Source organism: Ursus arctos, unplaced genomic scaffold, assembly GCF_023065955.2.
Source record: "Ursus arctos isolate Adak ecotype North America unplaced genomic scaffold, UrsArc2.0 scaffold_26, whole genome shotgun sequence".
NCBI classification, from domain to species: Eukaryota; Metazoa; Chordata; class Mammalia; order Carnivora; family Ursidae; genus Ursus; species Ursus arctos.
This window is the reverse complement of record NW_026622941.1, coordinates 41095148-41119874: the sequence shown is the minus strand read 5'-3', so window position 1 is coordinate 41119874 and position 24727 is coordinate 41095148. Positions and strand designations below refer to the sequence as shown.

The window sequence follows — 24727 nt, the reverse complement described above, 5'->3', positions numbered from 1 at the left end:
AGACTCCCTGCTGAGTGCAGAGCCCAACTCAGGACTTGATCTCAGGACCCCGAGATCATGACCCAAGCCAAAACCAAGAGTTGGACGCTCAACTGACTGAGCCACCTAGGTGCCCCAAGTTGCACTGTATTTTACTTGGCAATTCTGCTTCCTAGAATTTCTCCTAAGGAAATAGAAGACATTTAGCTATCTTAAAACTGGATTAGGTGACCTCTAGAAAGTTTACAAAAAAAATTTAAAGCTGCAGTTCTATTTTGTATAAAAAGAAATCACTGCCTTAAGCTACTTTGAAATAATGATCTTTCTTTTCTTTTCCAAACTTAGTCTACTTATATTCCTTATTTACTTTAATTTATATCAGGCCATAAGATTAAAAGACAGGCTGTATACACTGAACACTGCAAAACATTGCTGAAATTAAAGAAGACATGAATAAATGGAAAGACATCCCATGTTCATGGATTGGAAGGCTTAGTATTGTTAAGATGACAATACTACCCAAGGCGATCTACAGATTCAATTCAATCCCTATAAAAATCCCAATGATATCTTTTGGAGAAATAGGAAAATCCATCCTAAATTCATACAGAATGTCAAGGGACACCAAATAGCCAAAATAATCTTGAAAAATAAGAATGTAGTTGGAGGACTCAAATTTCCAAACTTCAAAACTACAGCAAATTTATAGTAATCAAAACAGTGTAGTACTGGCAGATACACCCCCCCCCCAAAGGAAAAGGATAGAGAGCCCAGAAATACAACCTTGTATATGGGCTCAAGTGATTTTCAACAAAAGTGTCAAGACAATTCAGTGGGGAAAGGACAGGCTTTTTCAACAAATTGTGCCGGCAAAATTGTATATGTGCGTGCAAAAGAATGAAGTTGAACACTTACCTTACACCATATGCAAAAATTAACTCAAAATAGATAAAGGCCTAAATATAAAAGTAAGACAAGGGATGCCTGGGTAGCTCAGTTGGTTAAACATCAGCCTTTGGCTCAGGTCATGATCCCAGGGTCCTGGGATCAAGTCCCACATCAGGCTCCTTGCTCAGCAGAGAGCCTGATTCTCCCTCTACCTGCCACTCCCCCTGCTTGTGCTCTGTCTCTGATAAATAAATAAATAAATAAATAAATAAATAAATAAATAAATAAAATCTTAAAAAAATAATAAAATAAAAAACACTTAGAGGGAAACACTGGAGAAAACCTTTATGATATTGGATTTGGCAATGATTTTTTGGATATGACACCAAAAACACAGGTAATCATAAATAAATAAATAAATAGATAGATAGATAGGACTTCTTCAAAATTAAAAACTCTGTGAATCAAAGGACATTACCAAGAGAATGAAAAGACAACCCACAGAATGAAAAAAAAAATCAGATTATATATTTGATAAGGGGTTGATATCAAGAATATAAAAAGCATTCCTACATCTCAACAAAAATCCCAATTCAAAATGGGCAAAGGATTTGAATCCCAATTAAAAATGGGCAAAGGATTCAGAGAAGTTATACAAATGGCCAATAAGCACATGGAAAGATGCTTAACATCTCTAGTCATTAGAGAATTGCAAATCAAAACCACAGTGAGATACCACTTTACACTCATTAGGATAGTTATAATAGTAGTAGTGTAAGAATAAGTAGTGTAAGTGTAATAGTGTAAGTTTTTCTAATCGTGTGGAGCCCTGGGAGACAGAGGAAACAAATTTAAGAGCTACTGCACAGAGAGAACTAATTCCCTAGGTGAAGGAGCTGTTGGTGATGCCATTATCTGGAAGAATAGAGAAGGAACAGGATTAGAGGAAAGATTTTTAAATTGATTTTCCAACTTGTGGAGACTGTGACTCCAGTATAAATGTAGGGAGCTGGAAATATGACTCAGCTGGAGAGACTTGGCAGTTTCCAGCACATGGTGATTGCTGAAACAGAAGTAGATGAGACATCCCTAGGAGAGAGTACAGATGATAAGGCAAGAGGATAAGAGTGGAAAAGGTTGCCATTTAGATGATGACAAAGACTCATCAAGGAAAAGGAGAAAATTAGAGAGAGGTGACTTAGAAATCAAGAAGAGAGATAGTTTCAAGAACAGTGGTCGACTCTGCCACATGTTATAAAGATCAAATAGGATGGGAACTGAGAAGCGGTCATTGGGTTTGGCATGGACGTGGATCTTGAATAGTGTGTTCTGAGCACAGAAATCAGACCGCAATTGGCATTTTATAAGTCAATGCAGATGAAGCAAAAGGGAGTCTCTCAAAGAGAAGGGAAGAAAAGAAATGGTAGGGTTTGTTGATCGGTTGCTTGGGTTTTTAAATAACGATGGAGTGACCAAAACATGTTTGAAGGTTGTAGGGAAGAAACCAGAGAGAAGATTGAAAAAAACTAGAGACAATGAGGCATAATGCAACAGCACAGGTTGAGGAACCAGGTTTAGGTCAGGGGGCTGCTATTTAACAGCAGTGCGATCTTGGGCAAGCGACCACATCTCCCTCATCTCTGGATTCCTCAAGTGTAAAACAAATGGTAATAGCTATCTCAGGGAGTTACTGGGAGGGCTTGTTTTCTTTTTAAGATTTTATTTATTTATTTATTTATTTATTTATTTGAGAGAGAGAAAGAGAGAGTGAGCACAAGCAGGTGGAGGGGCAGAAGGAGAGGGAGAAACAGACTCACTGCTGAGCAGGGAGCCCAATGCGGGGCTCAACCCCAAGACCCTGGAATCATGACCTGAGCCGAAGGCAGATGCTTAACTGACTGAGCTGCCCAGGCGCCCAGGGCTTTTTTTTTTTTTTTTAAACACAGAATTATATGTAACATACTTAGTACCTAATCTCAGAACAAGTCTTTGATAAATGGTTGTTCTAAGAAGGAAAAAGGTATAGGTGATGGTGCAAGGTTTAGGAAATGAGGGGGACTGCAGCAGAATGTGGCAAAGTTAGTCCTCTGACAGGAGGACGCTCCTGAAAAGTAGAGAATATGCCTCAGTAATGTCTACTGCTTCAGCACCTAGACCGGTCCCTAGCATATAACGTACACTCAGTAAATGTTGAGTAAAGGAGTGAAAATATCAATAAGATTTAGTCTTGAGAAATGTTAAGTGGAATATGACATTATCTTCAAATGCTTGGAAGAGGAATTGGGTTACATATATATGGCTTCAGAAAGCAAGAGACCAAAGACCAAGACCAAAAAACCAAGACACTTATTTCAACATAAGAAAAACTTCCTAAGAATTAAAGCTGTCTGAAAATGAAATGAGATTCTTCCCAAGGTAGCAGTCCGTCATCACAAGAGTTGCTTCAAGTAGAGAGCCATATGGTATAGCTTTGGTTATATGTGTGGGTTTGCATTCTGGCAAACCTGGATTTGATCCCTGATTTTGCTCCTCTCCAGCCAGGAGCAAGGTACTTAAGAATGCTTGAGTCTGGGACGCCTGGGTGGCTCAGTCAGTTACGTGTCTGCCTTCAGCTCAGGTCATGATCCCAGAGTCCTGGGATTGAGTCCCACATCGGGCTCCTTGCTCAGTGGGGAGCCTGCTTCTGCCTCTGCCCCTCCCCCTGCTTGTGCTCTCTCTCCCTTTCTGACCAATAAACGAAATCTTAAAAAAAAAAAAAAAAAGAATGCTTTAATCTCAGGGTCTACCTATAGCAAAGAGTGGTTGTGAAGATTAGTGGAAATTATGTATGAAAAAAATGCCTGGCTTAGTAAATTGAAGCAGTATTATTTTAGACTAGACAACCCCTTACTTCAATATTGTAAGAAGGATTCGTATACAGGACAGAGGATTGAACCAGACCTTTAAAATGCCTCTTTGAATGCTAAGATTCTATGACAATATAACAAAGATATGTTATTTGACCAAGGTCCTACATCTTGTAGGTTTTGGAATCTTCCTTAAAGCCACAGCACCAGAGTGTCGGGGGAAGACTAGGATACAGGTCTCCTCAAACTCATAGTTCTTCCTATTGTGTCAAAGGACTTGACCAGTTAAAGCACAACATCAGGACTTACTAGGCAAGAAGAGCTTTCCCAAGAATCTTCAAACCATACCAAGCAGGCCTTTCCTCCCTCAATTTAAGGTTTGAAAGCTATTGAAAAGCAGTTTTTAAAGATCGCATGTTGGGAGGCCTGGCTGGCTCAGTCGGTTAAGCATCTGCCTTTGGCTTAGGTCATGATCGCAGGGTCCTGGGATCAAGCTCTCTGCTCAGCAGGGAGTCTGCTTCTCCCTCTGTGCGTTCTCTTTCTCTCTCTCTCAAATAAATAAAATCTTAAAATAAAATGAAGATAGCATGTTAAGGGTATCTGGCTGGCTCAGTCAGTAGAGTGTGGGCTCTTGATCTTGGGGTCATGAGTTCAAACCCTATGCTGGATATGGACTCTGCCTAAAAAAATAATAGCATGCTATACAAGTGTCGTAAAACACCCCTGAAAGAACATAATTTATTTCTAACTCTGAAACTTTTCTTCTACCTCTCTTTTGGTACCCTTGGTACCTTAGTATCTTATTATTTTTCTACTTCTGTTTCTCAGAAGGTCAGTTTATGGAACTGAAATGCATGTTTGAAAAATGTAGTGTACAGGGGCCCTTGGCTCTCACAGTTGGTAGATCATGAAGCTCTTGGTCTCAGGGTCATGAGTTCAAGCCCCATGTCGGACGTAGAGCTTACTTAAAAAAATGTAGTATGCAGACTAAAACCATATTATGTACCCCATCAGGCCAGTTGCCCTCAATTGAATTTTGAAGTTGTTAGTTCCTCTTAAAGACTTTTCATTCTTCTCCAAGAGAGCTGTTCTCTTCAAAATTAAAGACTAAAGGGAAATTGTATGACAGGTACCATGGTTTCCCAAGGATTTTCTTAGAGCTTTGTATTAAATGGTTAGGAGGGTCATAAAGTTCTATTCTAACTGTGGCAAATCCTATTTTTCTAAGACTGACATCATCCATAGAATCAATAAACATTTATTATGTTTTCTATTAAGTAGGCCAAGTCCTATATTAGTCCGAGCAAAACAAAATAAAACATGGAGCCCTAGTTTTTAAAAACTAGTGATCCAGGGGCACCTGGGTGGCTCAGTCAGTTAAGCATCTGCCTTCAGCTCAGGTCATGAGCTTGGGATCCTGGGATCAAGCCCCTCATCCAGCTCCCTACTCAGTGTCTTGTCTGCCTCTCCCTCTCCCCCTGCTCGTGCGCACACACACGCACGCTCTCTCTCCAATAAATAAATAAAATCTTTCAAAAAAACCCCAAAAAACTCATGATCCAATGATGAGAAAGAAAAACACATGGTTACAATATAGTAATTTTAAAAGCTAAAGACAATCGTCATTATTTAAACCACAGTCTGACAAATCCTAACCCATAGGCCAAATCTGACCTCTTTCCTCTTTTTGTATAGCCCATGAGCAGGGAAAAAAAAAAAAAGTTTTTTATATTCCTAGATGTCTGGGGAAAAAAACCAAAAAAATAGTATTTTGTTCGAATTTCAGTGTTCATAAAAAAAGTTTTATTGGGTCACAGCACACTTATTCAATTGTATTGTCTATGGCCACTTTGGTTTTATAGTGGCAGGGCTGAGTCATTGTGACCGAGTCCTTAAAATTTTTACTATCTTTACAGAAAGTGTGTTGACCTCTGATTTATAGGATTCATTTCAACAAATAGTGTGCGAGTGTGAAGCATTATGGCTACTAGTAAACACACAGCTTAACTGAACATGGCTGAAATCAAACGGTCCTCTACTACTTCAAAATATCCCCCAAGAGAATAAAATAGGAGTTGTGTTCTGAATACATACCTAGTGTCCTTAGTGCAGTGGGCAGCTGTGAGGACCCACTTATTCTTCACTAAGCTTCCCCCACATATATGAGCAAGAATTTTGCCTGATTGAATCTGCAGGCTAACTACCCATGGCCATGCGCCAGTTTGAGCTGTTGTGCCCCCTATTATCCGAGACCCTTCCAGTGCATCTGCAAGTGGTGCTGTCCCACAATCTAAAAATAAAAATCATATATTATTTGTACTGAACATCTAATGATATGTATTCCTAATCTTAACAAACTAATAAAATCTTTTAGATTCCTATTTAAAAAACATAAAGCAATCTGGATACCTAAGGCATGCCATATTTTGAGAAAAAAAAAAATCTTAAAGGAGAGTTAAGACAAGCATGCCTTAAATGGTTACTATAAATAGAAAGGCATTAAATCAACACAGTTTGTTAAATTTAAAACTCAATTCCCCCAAAATATAAAAATGAGATCAGTTTCTCTGACCAGGTATCACATTGTTCCCTGTGCAAAATGGTAATTAAGAGCCTGGGACTGGTGAATGAAGAGCTGCAAGTTCTAATATTCGCCATCTGACTTGTTGGGTGAATTTTTCTCAAGTGTAGTAGGACAAGGTCACCTACCAGCCTTTTCAACTCTGAATTCCACTTAACTATTAATCTTTAAAACGGGAATGACAAACCTCTGAATGTTTTGAGCACACAGAGCTGCGCTCCACGAGCGTATGGCATTTTTGCTACGACGACTACACTGTCATAATTAATCGGACTGCGTAGGTCTGAACATTTTCAAGGCAGTTGGGGCAGCAGAAAAGGAGGGACCCAAATTCAAACACTACAGAAGTGGGGAGCACGCACGGGAGGCTGTTCAAAGAAGGGAATGAACGGATACTGCCCTCTGTGGCCTTCGCTCCCTCCTCCAGGGCCTGGAGCGCCTTCCACCTGCCGCGCGCGGCCGCCCGCCACCCGAGTACACCGGCCTGCTCCCGCCAGGAGCCGCGCCCAGTCCTTCCGGGCAGCGAGGCGCGTCCGGAGTCGGGGAGAGCGCTCCCCACGAGCAGCAGCGCGGCGCTCAGGAGCCGCAGCCCCATTTGGGAACTCCTGGAGGGCAAGATGGCGGCGGGCATTGGCCGCCCCTGGGCCGCGAGTCGCGGCCTAGGCGACGAGATGTGAGGCCCGGCGCGTGGGCCGGGAGGGCCAAGCACGCAGAGGAGCCAGGGGCGTGGGGGCGGGGGCCCCGGAGGCCGGCTGCGTGGCCCGGATGCGTGTGGCCTGTCTCCATATTCGCGTTGGCGTCCACTCATTGGACAGGTGCGCCGGCCAGCGTCTGAGTGCTCCTTAATGGGCCAGATCCACAGGCTCGTCCAGTAAAGCTGGGAGGGGGTTGCAGAGGCGCTGGGCCCTGCTAGTTCAGATTTGTAGGGCCCAGAAGGCTTCCAGAAGTAAGGGCATCTAAACCGAGGCACCTGGGAGGGAAGACAGAAAGCAGAAGACAAAGCAAGTGCAGAGGTTGGGACCTGAGATGAGATAGGCACCGAGGAACCCAGATTCTGTGATAGAGATCCCCCTCGTTATTGTTTTGGAGTAGTTCGTCTTCAACCCATCACCTCAGGGTGAGCTGATAAAATCAAATTGAAGGACCTGTAAAGTGAGGGACGAAAGCTGACTGATGTGATTGCATGCGCTCTAGCTCTCTCGCTCTCGCTTGCTCGCTCTCGCTGCCCCCCCCCCCCGCCTTTAGTCCCTAGCCTGAGAGATGAATTCTTCCTGGCTCCTCTCAGAACCCCTGAGATGCCCTTTGACATTCCAAACACTATGAGGGGAGGACACGGATAAGTGGCTCCAGTTAATGGATCCATTGAACAAGTAGGTATTAACCTCACACTATGCACCCATGTTGAAATAAATATCACATCACAAGAGGGGTGTTAAGACCTGGCCCTGGGTTAAACAACTCATTTTCTGCGCAGGTCATAATCTCAGGGTCGTGAGATGGAGCCCCGCCTTGGGCTCTGGGCCGAGAGTAGCTCCTGCTTAAGATTCTCTCCCTCATCCTCTACCCTAACCCCTTCTCTAAAAAAAAAAAAAAAAAAAAAAAAGGAGAGAGAGAGAGAGACCTGGCCCTCTAACCCAGAGAACATTATAACTTGGCTAGCAGAGAAAATCACTTGGGGAACAAAGAAATAAACCACAACACCTAAAACAAATACACATTCAGACACAAAGGATTGGTGTGGACTGTGGCAGTCTGGAAAGGTTTCCGGAAGGAGGGGGTTGTGAGCTGGGCCTAGACTGAGGGGAAGATCAAGAAGAGGAAGGAGATGTACTGAAGACCGGCTAGGCTAAAGGTACAGCATAAACAGAGGCATGGATATGTATCCATGCTTCTCCAGAGAAAGAGAACCAATAGGCTACGTAGAGATACATAAGATATTTATTATGGAAATTGGCTCACGAAATTAAGGAGGGTGAGAATTCTTGGGATATGCCATCTGCAAGCCGAAAAACTAGGAAAACCAGTAGTTCTGGTCAGTCCCAATCCAAAGGGCTGAGAACCAGGAGCTCTGATGTGGCAAGACAGGAGAGATGGCTGTCCCATGTCAAGGTGAGAGAGAGTTTACCCATCCTCTGCCTTTTTGTTCTGTGTGGGCCCTCCGTGGATCGTACTGAATGACACGTGTGTACGTTGGTGAGGGTGGGTCTTCTTTCCCTCCGTCTGTGGATTTAATGCTAATCTCTTTCAGAAACACTCTCACAGACATACCCAGAAATAATATTTTACCAGCTAGCTGGGCGTACTTTCAAGTTGATACACAATCAACCCTCAGAGTAAAAATAATGTGGTGTGTGTATGTATCATTTTACTATTGTTTTTACTGTTTTCTATTGTAGAGACAAAAGAGAGAAGCCATGCCTTACGATTTTCCATCAGGATATGTAAGAGAAAAGATTAGGTTAAAGGCTTCCTCCTGGTTTTGTGTTTGATTTGATTCTGTTTTGAGTCCAGAATCAACACATATGGCGCTTCTTCCCTTGAGCAGAGTCATTTAATATGGTTTTTAGATGTGCAGGAGTAGGTCTGGAACCTGTGTCCTACTTAGGGGTAAGGACATTAATTGATCGGCATCACCGAAGAGAAATTTCTCAGTGTGCAAAGGAAGCTGGGGAAGAGGGAGGAAAGAAGCAGACAGCCCAACAACATGGCAGAAGGCCAGTCCTGAGCCAAAGAGATCTATGAGCGTTTCACAGGGTTACGTTGACCCAGGGGTTTTAAGAACAGTGATGTCTAATGTTTGGTTTTAAATTGTTTTATCGTTGCTATCTTGAGCTGTGCTGAAGGTTGCTTCTGTTAACCCCACACCTTCCATGACAAGGGAACAGTGTGGCCTGTGGTAGTCTAGTCCCCACATGATTAAAGTAGAGGTCAGCAACAGGACAGCAGCCTGGCTCATATCATCTCTCTTGAGGTCGTCATGGTTGGCAGCATGAAATCAAAGGAGGCTATTAGTTGGGGCTGACAGGTAGTAACAAGTGGGAAAGGGAACAGATCAGGGCAGGGCTGTGCAGAAATCAGTGGGTGAGAGGTAAGGGATATCGGAGGAACCAAGTTGCAGCTTGGACTGACCCCCGGGCAGACAAGAAACAGATTCCCTGTTCCCCAGATATTTTAGTGAAAGGAGATGTTGGGGTGTGTTTCTCTGGGGGGGGGGGGGGGTTATGATCAGATTGGGTATGGATGTGAAAGCAGGTCAAATGACAGGTCTTGCTGTGACAGATAACAGAGATTTAACAAATTTCTGTGACATATTCTGATCAAAGACAGGTGCATATAGCCAAGTCACGGAAGGGCACTGAAGAATGCAGTGGACCAGTAACTGCAGAGGTCCTGTGCCTGGATTTCCTCTGCATTTTCTAGATCTAGATCTTCCCTCCTGTATTGTCACTTCCTTTCTTTGTGAGATCACTCCCATCAGCAGACAAATATGCTTGGGGAGAAAGGGGTAGGCAGCCTCCCAAATTACCTCCAATTAGCCCTCTCCTGGTATTCACACCCTCATTAAACCCCCACCGCCATTAGTGTTGGCTGTATTTAGTGACATGTTTCTAGCAAATAGAAAGTGGCAGAGGTGATGGGCTATCACTTCCAGTATTTGGTTATAAAAAGATTGTGACTTGTTCTTGATGTTCTCTCTACCTCTCTTGCCCAGAGGGAGGCTGGCTGCCTTGTTGTGAGTTGCTCTATGGAGTGGCCTTCAGCAGTAGCCAGTGAGGGACGGAGTCCTCTGTCTTACTGCCCAGGAGGAACCCAATCGTAGCACACCACATGAGTGGGATGGGAAGCAGATCTCCCCCGGTCCAACCTTCAGATGAGACCACAGTTCTGGCTAACACCATCATTTTGACCTCAGGAGAGACCTTAAGCCAGAGGCACCCCACTAAGACACACTCAAGATTCTTTCCCCCACAGAAACTATGAGCTAATTTCCTAATCCATTTTATGAAGCCAGCATTACCCTAAAACCAAAACCAGACAAAGATATTACAAGAAAACAACAGTTCAATGTTTCTCATGAACAATTGCAAAAATTACCAATATGTTAGCAAATCAAATCCAACAATGTATAAAAAGAATTGTACACTATGACTAAGTGGCATTTATCCCAGGTATGCAAGACTGGTTCAGTATTTCATTTCATTTTATTTTACTTTATTTTTGAGAGAGAGGGAGGGAGGACAGGGAGAGAGCAAGGGGAAGCAGCAGAGGGAGAAGGAGAGAGAATCTTTGGGGTTGGCTGTGTGGGGGGGGCAGGTATCAGGGTTGACTAGGTCTGGAGTTGTGCTGTACTTGGGGCATATCTGAGTTAGTTCTAGAAATCTTTTTAATAAAAATATTTTATTATGCAGACTTTAAATAATAACAATGTAAATATCCACGTACCCACCACTTCATTCACTATTTTTGTTTTATTGAATATTTAATCCATATAAAATCTAGTACAGTGTATGTACAGTTTATTTATTTATTTATTTATTTTTGGTGGGCAGCAAAGCAAGGTTTATTGAGCGATAGTAAAGTGACAGTACAAAGCTCCCAAGGAGGGAGGGGACCTGAGGGTGTTGCCCAGTGTACGTAAGGATTAAAGACTAACAATACAAGGGTACCCACTTAAGAAAAAGAACGTTATTGTTACTTTTGAAATCCCCCGTGTCCCCCTCCCTGATTCTCTCCCTTTCTCTTTCCTTTAGAAGTAACCAATATTCTAAATTTTGTATTTATTATTCCATTGATTCTCTTTATAAACCTGGGCGTACAGTAGCCACTAGCCACACGTGACAATTTGTTTGTTTGTTTGTTTATTTTATTTGAGAGAGAGCACAAGCAGGAGGAGTGGCAGAGGGAGAGGGAAAGGCAGGCTCCCCACCAAGCAGGGAGCTTGATGAGAGGCCCAATCCCAGGACCCCGGGATCACGACCCGAGCCGAAGGCAGACGCTTCACCGACTGAGCCACCCAGGCGCACCGACAATCTAAGTTTAAGTTTACATTAAATAAACGTTGAGTTCCTCAGTCGTGGAAGCCAGATCTTAAGTGCTTCATAGCCGCATACGTCTAGTGGTTACCATACCGGACAGCCAAGTTGTAGAATACTGGCATCACCGAAGAGAGTTCCATTGGACGGCTCTGCTCTATTCCATATATTGGCGAATTTTGATGTTTTTGAACTTTATATATAAAGTCGAATCATACAGTGAGTTTTCTTTTGCAGCTAGCTTTGTTTCACTCAGTATTTATTCATGTGTTATCTACGGCTGTAATTCATTTATTTCACTATTCACATCCTGTGAATATGACACAATGTATTTAACTACTCTGGAATCTATTACTGACGGACATTTGAATTGTTTCCAGAGTTTTGCTCTTACAGTTAATACTGTTGTGCATAGAAGCATGAGTTTCTCAATACCAGATTGAGATTGCTGAGTCATAGAGAATACACACATGACCTTCTCTAAATAACACCGAACTGTTTTCCAAAATGTTGTAACAACATCGTCTCCAACTAGCAGCGTATAAATGTTCCCGTTGTTCAGATTATCACCAACTCTAATTTTTTACAAATCTAGTGGCTGTGAATTGAGAATTCATGGTTTCTTTTTTTTAATAATTTTTATTTTGTTATATTAGTCACCATACAGTACATCCCCAGTTTTTGATGTAATGTTCCAGGATTCATTATTTGCGTATAACACCCAGTGCACCATGTAATATGTGTCCTCCTTAATAACCATCACAGCCTATCCCATTCCCCCACCCCCCTCCCCTCAGAAGCCTTCAGTTTGTTTCTCAGAGTCCACAGTCTCTCATGGTTCATTCGAGAACTCATGGTTTCAATCTGCACTTTTCCTGATTTTGAATGAGTTTCAGTAGTGGATTATTTTTTCATATACTTAGGGGACATTCATTAATTATTGCACATTTAGTGCCTATTTAGGTTTTTATTTGATTATCTTTATCTTACTGATTTCATTAACCAGCAGCCTCTGACCTTTTTACTGTCTCCATAGTTTGCCTTTTCCAGAATGTGATATGATTGGACGCCTACAGTAGGTAGCCTTTTGAGATGGGCTACTCTCACTTAGGAATATGCATTTAACATTCCTTCACGTCTTTTCATGGCTTGATAGCTCATTCCTTCTCAGTGCTGAACAATATCCATGGTCTGGATGCACCACAGTATCCATTCACTTACTAAAGGACGTCTTGGTTGCTTCCAGGCAATTCGGCAATTCATGATTTGGCAATTATTCTCTCTCTCTCTCTCTCTCTCTCTCTTTTTAAAATAGGCTCCACGCTTAATGTGGAGTCCAATGCAGGGCTCAATCTCATGACCCTGATATCCTGACCTGAGCTGAGATCAAGAGTCAGGTGCTCAACCCACCGAGCCATCCAGGCACCCACATAATTTGGCAATTAGGAATAAAGCTGCTGTAAGCGTCCATATGCAGGTTTTCGTGTGAACATAAGTTTTCAGCTCCTTTAGGTAAATACTAAGGAGTGCAGTTGCTGGATCATATGATAAGAGTTTGGTTAATTTCGTTAAGAAGCTGCCAAACCGTCTTCCGAAGTGACTGTACTGATTTGTATTCCCGCCCACAGTGAATGGACTTGCTCCCCATCCTTGCAAGCATTTGGTGTTATCAGTGTTCTGGATTTGGACCATTCTTTTTCTTTTCTTTTTTTTTTTTTAAGAGAGGGAGCAGAGGCAGGGGAAGGAGGGGCAGAGGGAGAGAGAGAATCTTAAGCAGGCTCCATGCTCAGCACAGAGCCCGTCGCGAGGCTTCATCTCACGACCCTGAGATCATGACCCAAGCTGAAATCAAGAGTCAGATGATTAACCATCTGAGCCACCCAGGCGCCCCTGGATTGGGGCCATTCTCATATGGTGTCCCGTGGTATCTTGTTTTAGTTTGCATTTCCCTGATGACATATTATGTGAAACATCTTTTCGTGTGTCTATCTGCCATCTGTATATCTGCTTTGATCAGATTAAGGTCCATAAGGTCTTTGGCCCATTTTTTTATTGGGTTGTTTTTTTTTTTAATATTGAGTTTTAACATTTCTTTGTATTTGGATAGCAATCCTTCATCAGATATGTCTCTTGCAAATACAGCTGACCCTGGACCATTGCGGGGGTTAGGAGTGCTGATCCCCCACACAGTCAAAACTTATGACTCCCCCCAAATTTACTAATAGACTGTTGCTGACCAGAAGCCTTACTGATAACATAAACAGTTGAGTAATGCATATTTTGTATGTTATATGTTTCATACACTATATTCTTACAATAAAGTAAGCTAGAGGAAAGGAAATGTTAAGAAAATCATAAGGAAGAGATAATACATTTATAGTGCTGTACCGTATTTATCAATACTGTAAGTTTATATCATGTCATTACCTACCTCCATATTGTCTTATACAAAACACTGTAGATATTACACATTTTGCTAACACTAGACATCAAAAGTGAAATATAATGTGAAAAATGCATATTTATTTATAGGTATCATGGTTCATACATTAATATCAAGGAAGCAACAATGTGATTGCTTTATGATAGCCTGTGTATACACCGATGAATTAATCACTATAAAAATTTTATGACAGGGGCGCCTGGGTGGCTCAGTTTGCTAAGCGTCTGCCTTTGGCTGGGGTCATGATCGAGCCCTGCGTTGGGGTCATGATCGAGCCCTGCGTTGGGCTCCTGGCTCAGCAGTGAGTCTGCTTCTCCCTTTGTCTGTGTGATTGCTTTTGCTCTCTCTCAAATAAATAAATAAAATCTTCTAAAAACATTTAAAAAATAAAAAAATAAAAAAATTTATGACATACAGTATCTCAGTAGTATTCATAATACAAGATTAGAAACATTGTCACATTTTAAAAAACCACTCACCTGTGATGATAGGCCGATGGGAAGTTTCTCCAATTATAAGAGAGAGGTGTACTGGACAATAATGTCATTCTCTGAAAGCACTTGTAGGGGCGCCTGGGTGGCTCAGTCGGGTAAGTGTCTGCCTTCGGTTCAGGTCATGGTCCCGGGGTTCTGGGATGGAGTTCCGCATCAGGCCCCCTGCTCAGCAGGGAGTCTGCTTCTCCCTCTGCCCCTCCCCCTCCACCCTGCTCCTGCACGCGCTCTCTCATAAATAAATAAAAATTAAAAAAACAACCGGTGACGGGTAGTAAGGAGGGCTCATATTGCATGGTGCACTGGCTGTTATATGCAACTAATGAATCATCGAACGTTACATCAAAAAAATAAATAAAATAAAAAATTAAAAAAACCAACTGTGAAGAGAAAACGATACACTTTTTTTTAATTTCTTTTTTTTTAAATTAATTTATTTATTTGAGGGTGGGGAGCCAGGGGTGGAGGGAGAGAATCTTAAAGCAACTCCCTGCTGAGCACTGAGCCGTCAGGCGGGGATCGATCTCACCACCCATGAGATAATGACCTGAGCCGAACCCCTCCCTGTGTTTTTCTTTTATATTTTGAAGGTGTAAAGAATCTCAAGTGTTGTCATTTAGCTTTTTTTTTTTTTTTTTTAACAAGTTAGGGGTTTTTTTGTTTTCTGTTTTTTTTAATTTAAATTCCAGTTAGTTAACATCCAGTGTAATAATAGTTTCAAGTGTACAATTTAGTGACTGAACGCGGGCGTACAACATCCGGGGCTCCTCACGGCGGCAGGAGGGGGGCTCCTGAATCCCCATCACCTGCTTCGCCCGTCCCTGACCCACCTCCGCTCTGGTAACCACAGTGTGTTCTCTACGGCTCCGAGTCTGTTCCTTGCTTTGTCTCTCTTTTCTTTTCCTTTGCTCGTTTGTTTCTTAAATTCCACATAGGAGTCAAATTTAAGAAACAAGCTGTTTTAAAGTAGAAAAAGTTCAACAGTAGGAGATAACGCCAAAGCAAAAAAATAAATCAGGAAATCCCATGTGTGGTTTTTTCCAGAGCGTGGCCTTCAGTAGAAACTGTGATTCCTTAGCATTCTTTCAAGATGGAAGGCAATACACCTTAAAAAAAAGTTATAAAACAGTAAGAAAAGTAACACATTCTTAATTTTAAATATGCGTCTGAGGATAGGCCCCCACCTCCATACCAGGCTTTGCGCCTGACGGTCTACAGGGCGGCTGCTCCGGCGGTGATGCTGGTGACGCAAAAACGCCTCAGTTTCCGCCCTACGGTTCCGAGATTTTCACGTGAAGACACGTGCACAGCAGATGCGTTTATTTTATTTTTTTATTTTTTAAAGATTTTATTTATTGGACAGAGATAGAGACAGCCAGGGAGAGGGAACACAAGCAGGGGGAGTGGGAGAGGAAGAAGCAGGCTCCCAGCAGAGGAGCCTGATGTGGGGCTCGATCCCAGAACGCCGGGATCACTCCCTGAGCCACCCAGGCGTCCCAGCAGATGCGTTTATTAACTGTTCCGCATGGCCGGTGACAAGTCACTGTTCATTCAGTGCAAGGGGATCATCCGCACTGTCTTCATCCTCGTGTCTCCTGCAGCGTTGGGGGTGGCGGAGGCGAACAGGTGCACGAGGCCGAGGGGCGGGCGCGCCGAGTGTAACTTGGCAGAAAGACGTGGTAAATTGTCTTGTTTGCTTTTTCATTTCTCTGAAAATGTTTCCACGTGATACTAATCCTTCTCGCGCCACTTGCTCTAGTTTCAGCACCCGTGTCCCAGAGGGGTCCCCGGCATAAAGGACAGCAAAAGCAGACTCGACTCACTGGAGCCCTTCTGTCCGATTCTCTCGTGTCATGGCGAGGCTTCTCCTGCGTCTTCTCGTTGTCTGGCCTGGGTTCAGAAGCACTCACCTCCATCAAGGCATCTTCTGTTAAGTCCTCTGGGGTGGTGTCTGTTCGCCCTCGAATTTCTCCAAAATTCGTCTCTTGATACCCTTCACCCCTTCCCTTTCTTGCCAGAGCCATAATCTCTTTCATGATTTGACGGGCTCTGTTGTAAATCCCGTGTCCAACATCTGGACACAGTTTTCTCCAGCAGGAATCAATTGTTTCGGGCTTCGTGGCTTTCGTGGCTTTTTCTGTAACGATGGCATCTTCCAAGGTGTAATCCTTCTAGACCTTCATGATGTTCTCTCCCTCAGGGTTCTCTTCCACGGTGTTGACCATCCTGTCCATAGAGTGGCACGTATAATGATCCTTAAGGGTTCTTAGGCTGAATCAGAGACGTTGTGTTTGGGGGCAAGCAGACGACTTCGATGCCTCTGGTGTTGAAGTCCTGCGGTTCTGCGTGGCCAGGGGCATTGCCCACTATTGAAAGAGCTTTAAAGGCAGTCTCTCACTGGCAAGGTACTTCCTGACTTTAGGCACACAATCCATCCAGAGAAAAGGTCTTGTCCAGGCCTTCCTGTCGTACAACCAAGACTGGCAGCTGGTGTTACCTTTTCCCTTTAAGCCCGGGGTCTGTAGCTTTCTGGATGAGGGCAGTCCTGGTCATAAACCTCCCTGCATTTGCATAAAACAGTAGAGCTAGCCCGTTCTTCCTGCCTTGAATCCTGGTGCCCGCTTCCCTTCCTCACTAATAAATGTCCTTTGTGGCACACACCCCCCCCCCCAATAGGGCACTTTTAGCTGCATTAAAAACCTGTTCAGGCAGATATCCTTTCTCCTCAATGATTTTTTTAAATGGCATCTGGGAACTCTTCTTGTAGCCTCTTACGCTGCTTCTCCTGTTACCTTGACTTTTTTTTAAAGCCAAACCTCTTTAAAATTATCAAACCATCTTGTGCTGGCATTAAATTCTCCAGCTTCACATCCTTCTTCTCCTTTTTGCTTTAAGTTGTCATATAATGATTTGTCTTTTTCTCACATCCTATTGGAGTCCGTGGGTATGCCTTTCTTATAGCAGTCCTGCACCCCCATAAAAGGCACATTTTCAGTACAAGATGGAAAGGGATTTCACAAAAAAGTACAAGGGTTTGTGTGCCTACTGGTGTAGCATAGCGATGGCGTCATCAATTTTTTCCCCCAGTGCTCTTTACGCTGGATTCATTTATCTTGAAATGGGCAATCCCAGCCGCAGACCTCCATCTCTGGTACCTATCAAGCAGCTAAATGTTTTCTTGTAATGTCATGACTTCTCCCTGCTTCTTGAGGGCACTTCCAGCATCACTAGTGGCATCCGTACGGATCCTATGATGTTATGCAAATGGCTTAGAGTACTGCACGAGACACGATGAAAAATACCGAGAACCTGGAGAGACCACTTTTGACTGTGATACACAGTTCACTGGAGACGAGCTGCTCATGGGGTTGGGGGCGGTGGTAGGATTCGCATCACAGGCTGCTTTCAGTGGGTCCTTGCCACACTCGCGCTCGCTGCAACGGCGACAGGAGGTGACTGAAATTCACAGAAGCGCAGCATAACCTGCGGTTAATTTCCACAGCTCTGATTTGATGCTGCATCTTGCTGTTTACCTTTCTCGACTGAATGGCACGAGTACAGCCTGTGTGTGTGTGTAAGTTTTGATAAATTTTAACTTTTTACAACAGAGTTGTGTGTATTTGATGGTAATAAATGGTAGAATAGACTAGTGTCTACATATATTTTATGCATTTATGACATACCTTTTTCTTAAATTTTTTTGATATTCCTGGGCTAAATGGTTCATCTCTACCTTTTTTCAAGTTGTCAAAAATCTTCAGAAAGGGGCGCTTGGGTGGCTCAGGTGGTTAAGTGTCCGACTCTTGATTTTGGCTCAGGTCATGGTCCCAGGGTTGTGAGATGGAGCCCAGAGTGGGGATCCGTGCCGGGCCTGCAGGCCGCTTAAGATTCTCTCTCTCTGGGGCGCCTGGGTGGCCCAGTTGGTTAAGCGACTGCCTTCGGCTCAGGTCATAATCCTGGAGTCCCAGGATCGAGTCCTGCAGTCCCAGGATCGAGTCCTGCATCCGGCTCCCTGCTCAGCAGGGACTCTGCTGCTCGCTCTGACCCTCCCCACCTCATGCTCTCTCTCATTCTCTCTCAAATAAATAAATAAAATCTTAAAAAAAAATAAAATGATTTCCTCTCTCCCTCTGCCCTCCCCCCCAACTTGCACTCTCCATCTTAAAAAAAAAAATAGAAAACCTCCAAAAAATATTCCAATATATTTATTAAAAGAAATCAGTGTATAAGTGCATCCACTCGGTTCACACCCATGTCGTTCAAGAGTCAACTGTATTTTCTCTGGGTTTATGGTTTGTCTTTTCATTGTCTTCGAGTTGGCTTTCACAGAGCAGAAATTGTTAATTTTAATGAAGTCCAGTTTATCAATTCTTTCTTTCATGGCTCATATCTTTGGTGTTCATTTAAAGTCCGCCAGATCCAAGGTCATGTATGTTATTCTCCTGTGTTCTGAGACTTTTATACTTTTGTGTTTTACATTTATGTGTGTGATCCATTTTGAGTTAATTTTTGTGAAGGACGTAAAGTCTGTGTCTAGATTCTTTTCTTCACGTGGACGTCCAAGTGTTCCAGCACCATTTGTCGAGAAGACCGTCTTTGCTCCATTGTAGTGCTTTGCCCCCTTCTTGAAGATCAGTTCACTGTGTTTGTGCGGGTCTATTCCTGTGCCCTCTGTTCTTTTCCACTGATCTGTTCTTTTGCCAATACCGCCCTGTCTTGATTACTAAGGCTTTATAGTGTGTCTTGAAACCAGGTACTGTTAGTCCTCCAACATTATTCTTCTCCTTCAATATTGTATAGTCTGTTCTGAGTCTTTTTGGGTTTTTTTAAGATTTCATTTATTTGAGAGAGAGAGAGAGAGAGAGAGAACAAGCAAGGGCAAGGGGGAGGGGCCGAAGGAGAAGCAGAGCAGGGAGCCCAATGCGGGGCTTGATCCCAGAACCCCAGGACCACGACCCAAGCAGAAGGCAGCACCCAACTGACTGAGCCACCAAGGCACCCCTATTCTGGGTCTTTTTCCTCCCTGTCTAACCTTCAGAATCAGCTCTTTGATACTTGTAAAATAACTTGTGGGGATTTTGACTGAGCTTGCACTGAATCTGTAGACCAAGTTGAGAAGAACCACCATCTTGACAATATTATCTTTCCTAACATGGCATACTTCTCCGTTTATTTGGTTCTTCTTTGATTTCTTTTATCAGAGTTTTGTAGTTTTCCTCATATAGCTCTTGTACATATTTTTTGTTGGATTTATACCTATTTCATTTGGGGGGTGGCTAATGTAAATGTTATTGTATTTTAAATTTCAAATTCCATTTGTTCATATCTGGTATATACGAAAGTGACTGCCTTTTGTGCATTAGCCTTGCATCCTGTGGTCCTGCCGTAATCACCTCTTAGTTTCTTTATTGAATCTTCTGGATTTTCTGCATAGATGATCATGTCATCTGTGAATAAAGACAATTTTATTTCCTCTGTCCTAATCTGTATACCTTTTGTAATTCCTTTTTTTTTTTTAAGATTTTATTTATTTATTCGACAGAGATAGAGACAGCCAGCGAGAGAGGGAACACAAGCAGGGAGAGTGGGAGAGGAAGAAGCAGGCTCCTAGCGGAGGAGCCTGATGTGGGGCTCGATCCCAGATCGCCGGGATCACGCCCTGAGCCGAAGGCAGATGCTTAACCGCTGTGCCACCCAGGCGCCCCTCCTTTTGTAATTCCTTTTCATATTTCATTAGCTAGGACTTAACAGTACAATATTGAAAAGCAGTGGTGAGAAATTGCCTTGTTCCTGACTTCAATGGGAAGGCTTTGGGTTTCTCCCTAGTAAGTGTGAGGATACTTGTAGGTTTTTTGGTAGATATTTATCAAGTTGAGGAAGTTCCCCTCTAGTCCTTGTTTACTGAGAGGTTTTGTTTTAATATTGAATGGGTGTTGAACTTTCTTTCTTCTTTCTTCTTTTTCTTTCTCTTTCTTTCTTTCCCTTTTTCTTTCTCCCTTTCTCTTTTTCTTTCTTTTTTCTCTTTTTCTTTCTTTCTTTCTTTCTTTCTTTCTTTCTTCTTTTTCTTTCTTTAAGATTTTATTTATTTGAGAGAGACAGAACGAGCAGAGAGGAGCAGCAGGCAGAGGAAGAAGCAGGCTCCCCGCAGAGCAGGGAGCCAGAGGCGGGACTCAATCCCAAGCCCCTGGGATCATGACCTGAGCCGAAGGCAGATGCTTAACCAACTGAGCCACCCAGACATTCCTGTTGAATTTTTCATATGCTTTTCCTGCATCTATTGTTATGTGATTTTTTTTTCTTTAGCCTGTTGTTATGGATTTATTTTAAGATGTTGAACCAGGGGCACCCGGGTGGCTCAGTTGGTTAAGCGTCTGACTCTTGATTTCAGCTCAGGTCATGATCTCAGGGTCCTGAGATTAAGCCCCACATCAGGCTCCATACCAGGCTTGGAGCCTGCTTAAGATTCTTTCTCTCCTTCTCCCTCTGCCCATTCCCCCACCTCCCTCCCCCCCCAGATAAATAAAATAAAATATTGAACCAACCTTGCACACCTGGGATAAATGCCACTTGGTCATGGTGTACAATTCTTTTTATACATTGTTGGATTTGATTTGCTAATGCATTGATAAGTTTTGCACTTATTCATGAGAAACGTTGGTCTGTGGTTTTCTTATAGTATCTTGGTCTGGTTTTGGTTTTAGGGTAATGCTAACCTCATAAAAGGAATTAGGAAATATTTCTTCTGTTTATGCCTTCTGATAGAGATTATGGAGAATTGGCATAATTTAATTAGTACAAATATAATTCCTTAAGTGTTTGGTAGATCCACCAGTGAACCCATTTGGATCTAGTGCTTTTTATTTTGGAAGGTTATTCATTATTGATTTCAAGTTCTTTACTAAACGTAAGTCTATACAGATTGTTTGTTTCTTCTCATGTGAGTTTTGGCAGGTTGTGTCTTTTGAAGAATTGGTCCATTCCATGTAGGCTGTCAGGTCTGTGGGCACAGAGTTGTTTAGACTCTTCCGTTATTCTTTAAATGTCTGTGGGAACAGTAATGACATCTCCTCTTCCATTTTAGTATTAATTTGTGTCTTCTTTCTCTTTTTCCTAACCTGTTTAGAGGCTTATCAATTTTATTGATCTTTTCAGGGAAACAGCTCTTGGTTTCATTGGTTTTCTCCATTGATTTCCTGTTTCCAATTTCATAGATTTCTGTTCTAATTTTTATTATTTTTCTCTTCTGCTTACTTACAACTGAATCTAAACATGTTTCCCTGTGTTTTGAACTTTTTTGGTGACTTTAGGATGTACTTTTTGTGACCCATTTAAGAGATCTTTCCTTAAGTTGAGGTCTTAAAGGCATTCCTTACGTTACCTTCTAAAGGTTTTTATAGTTTTTGTCTCTAGCATTTAAATCTTCCATTCACCCAGAATTGATTTTTGTGTATGGCATGAGGTAGGAATCCAATTTCCATTTTTCCTATGTGACTAACCAGTACTTCCAGCACTATTTATTTAGTTTTTAAACTTTTGGTATGGAAAAATCACATATATACAAAGAGTAGTAAACTCCATGACAATTATCATTTCATGGCCAATATTGCTACATTTATATCCCTATCTACTTTCCCCACCACCAAAATTACTTTGAAGTAAATTCCAAAAAAATTATGTAATTTTATCTATAAACATTTTATTATTTATTTCAAAAATATAAGTATTTTAAAACATAATTGCAACACCATGATCACACTTAAATAATTATAATCTTTAATAGCAACTCATTAAATAAATCCAGCATTACCCTGATACCCAAAACCAGATAAAGACATTACAAGAACATAATACTGCAGACCAGTATCCCTCATGAACAAAGACACAAAACTCTTCAATAAACATCAGCACATCAAGTCCAGAATTTAAAAAAAGATTATATATCATGACCAAGTGGTAGTTCTCCCAAGAATGCAAGACTGGTTCAATATTAGGAAATCAATTAATAAAATGTCATATAAACAAACTAATAAAAGCCACATGATGATATCAATGGGTGTAGAAAAAGCATTTGATAAAATTCAACATCTGTTCTTGATTAAAAAAAAAAATCTCATGAACTAGGAATAGACAGAAACTCCCTTAACATGATAAAACTGAGTGGTTTTCCCCTTAAGGCTGGGAGAAATTAAGAATGAAGTCCACTCTTACCAATTCTATATAACATTGTACTAGAAATCTTAGGCAGTAAAATAAAGCAGGATAAATTAAAAGCATACAGGTTTTAAAGAGAGAAAATTGTGTCTCTTCACAGATGACATTAGCGACACTGAACTCCCCTGCCCCGCTCCCGGCTATAAATAGCTATAAGAAAAAAAAAGTAATAGGTACAAATCTAACAAAATACATGCATGGCCTCTATGCCAGAAAGAAAGAAAAGAAAAAATCTGAGGAAGAAAATTTAAAAAGATCTAAATAAAGGAGATATATTGTGTTTATGGGTTGGAAGCCTCAGTATTGTTAAGATGACTGTTCTTCCCCAATTGATCTATATATAGGTTTAATACAACCCAATCAAAATCCAGCAGGATTCTTTTTTTCTTTTTATAGATACAGGCAAGTGGATCCTAGTATTTATATAAAAAGGCAAAGGAACTAGAATAGCCAAACCAGTTTTAATGGGGAAAAAACCCCCCAAAACAGAAAAGAAAACTTAATTCATACTACCTGGTTTCAAGACTTCCTATAAAGCTCCAGTAATCAAGACTGTGGTTTTGGTGAGAGGACAGACACATCGAGATCGATGGAACATAGTCCTATGAACTCAGTCCTATGAGGAATTTGTTGAGACTTGTTGCCCAATATATGGTTCTCTTTTTATAAACACTCTTACGTGTTTGAAAAGAATGACTTCTAGCTTTGTATTCTATGTCGAAGTTCACCGATTGTAAGATGCAGATTTTTAACGTTTCAACATCTCTGAAATCTGTATGCATCTGGCCATCAATGGCCTGTCCTACTTCCACTGGCGGTGGCTTTTCTTTCTTGCTGATACTTACGGGGCGCCTGGCTGGCTCTGTCGGTTAAGCATCTGACTCTTGATCTCAGCTCAGGTCTTAATCGCAGGGTCTTTCTTACTTGTACTTAATAGTATGCCTTACAATCAAGAGTGGTTTATAGTGGGTGAAATTCAGTGTATTAGGTCAAGTTTTTTACTTGTTCAAATCAATGTCTTTACTGGTGGTTTTCCTGGTTTTTGCATCAATTATGAGAGAGGTATGTTAAAAACCTACTAAGATTGTGTATTTTTCTTTCTCACTTCTGCATCTGCTTCACATCCTGACCCTGTATTTATTGTGTGCGTTCGAGGTTAGACATTTTATCTTCCAGATGAATTGAATCTTTCATTTTATAGTGACTGTCTTGTCCCTAAGTAATAATGTTTTCTTTAAAGTCTATTTTGTTGGGGCGCCTGGGTGGTGCAGTCAGTTAAGCTTCCAACTCGTGGTTTCCGCTCAGGTCATGATCTCAGGGTTGTGGGATCGAGCCCCATGTCGGGCTCCACGTACTCAGCGTGGAGTCCGAGATTCCCTCTCCCTCCCTCTTTGCCTCTCCCACTTGCGCTCACTCTCACTCTCTCAAATAAATAAATCTTTAAAAAAATAAAGTCTGTTTTGTTCAATGTAAATATAGCTATACCAGTGTTCCTTTGGCTAGTATTTGGTGTTACTTTTTCCATGTTTTTCCTTTCAACCCTTCTGTATCCTTGTATTTCAGATATACCTTTTGTAAATACCATATAGATGGATACTGTTTTCTAATTCAACGTGACAATCTTTGGTATTTAACTGGAACGCCCAGTACATTTACATTTGTCATTACTGATATGTACAGATTTCTACCATTTTACTTTGGGCAGTTTGGCCTATTTCTCTCCTTTCCTGTTTTCTTTTGGACTGATGAGCACCTTTATTAGGTATAGAATTCTAGATGTTTTACTATGTACAATGATATAGTTTTTTTTTTTTTTTAAGATTTCTTATTTATTTGACAGAGAGAGGGAGCAAGTGAGCACGAGCAGGGAGCAACAGGCATTGGGAGAGGGAGCAGCAGGCTCCCTGCTGAACACAGAGCCTGATGCGGGGCTCAATCCCAGGACCCTGGGATCATGACCTGAACCGAAGGCAGACGCTTAACGACTGAGCCACCCAGCTGCCCCAATGATATAGTTTCTCAACAGGGGGTTTTCTCTTTTCCCCAAGCAGTTTGAGCTTGTGAAACACAATGTCTCATGTTTTTGGTATTTTCACCAAGCCCAATGTTTTGTACATGGTTAATTCGTAGAAATTGCATTTGATTACTTATGAAGATAATGAGTAGTGGGCAAAGAAGTAATATGGCCTTTTCTTTTTCCTTTTTGAAATTCATTGTTAGAAAGTCTAAGTCCATTTTTGTTTAGTATTTTGTAA

At 41.8% G+C, this 24727-nt stretch overlaps 1 protein-coding gene across 1 annotated transcript in view; it reads right to left on the bottom strand.

Moving 5' to 3' along the window:
- TMPRSS12 (transmembrane serine protease 12) overlaps positions 1-16285 on the bottom strand; it is a 35062-nt gene extending 18777 nt beyond the window's left edge. The window contains exons 1-3 of the mRNA XM_026501618.4: positions 16085-16285; positions 6691-7264; positions 5808-6003 (exon numbers count right to left, since the gene is read on the bottom strand). Coding sequence (XP_026357403.3) covers positions 5808-6003; positions 6691-7264; positions 16085-16285 — 971 coding nt within the window. The remainder of the gene's footprint in view (positions 1-5807; positions 6004-6690; positions 7265-16084) is intronic.
- Between the last annotated feature and the right edge of the window lie 8442 nt (positions 16286-24727).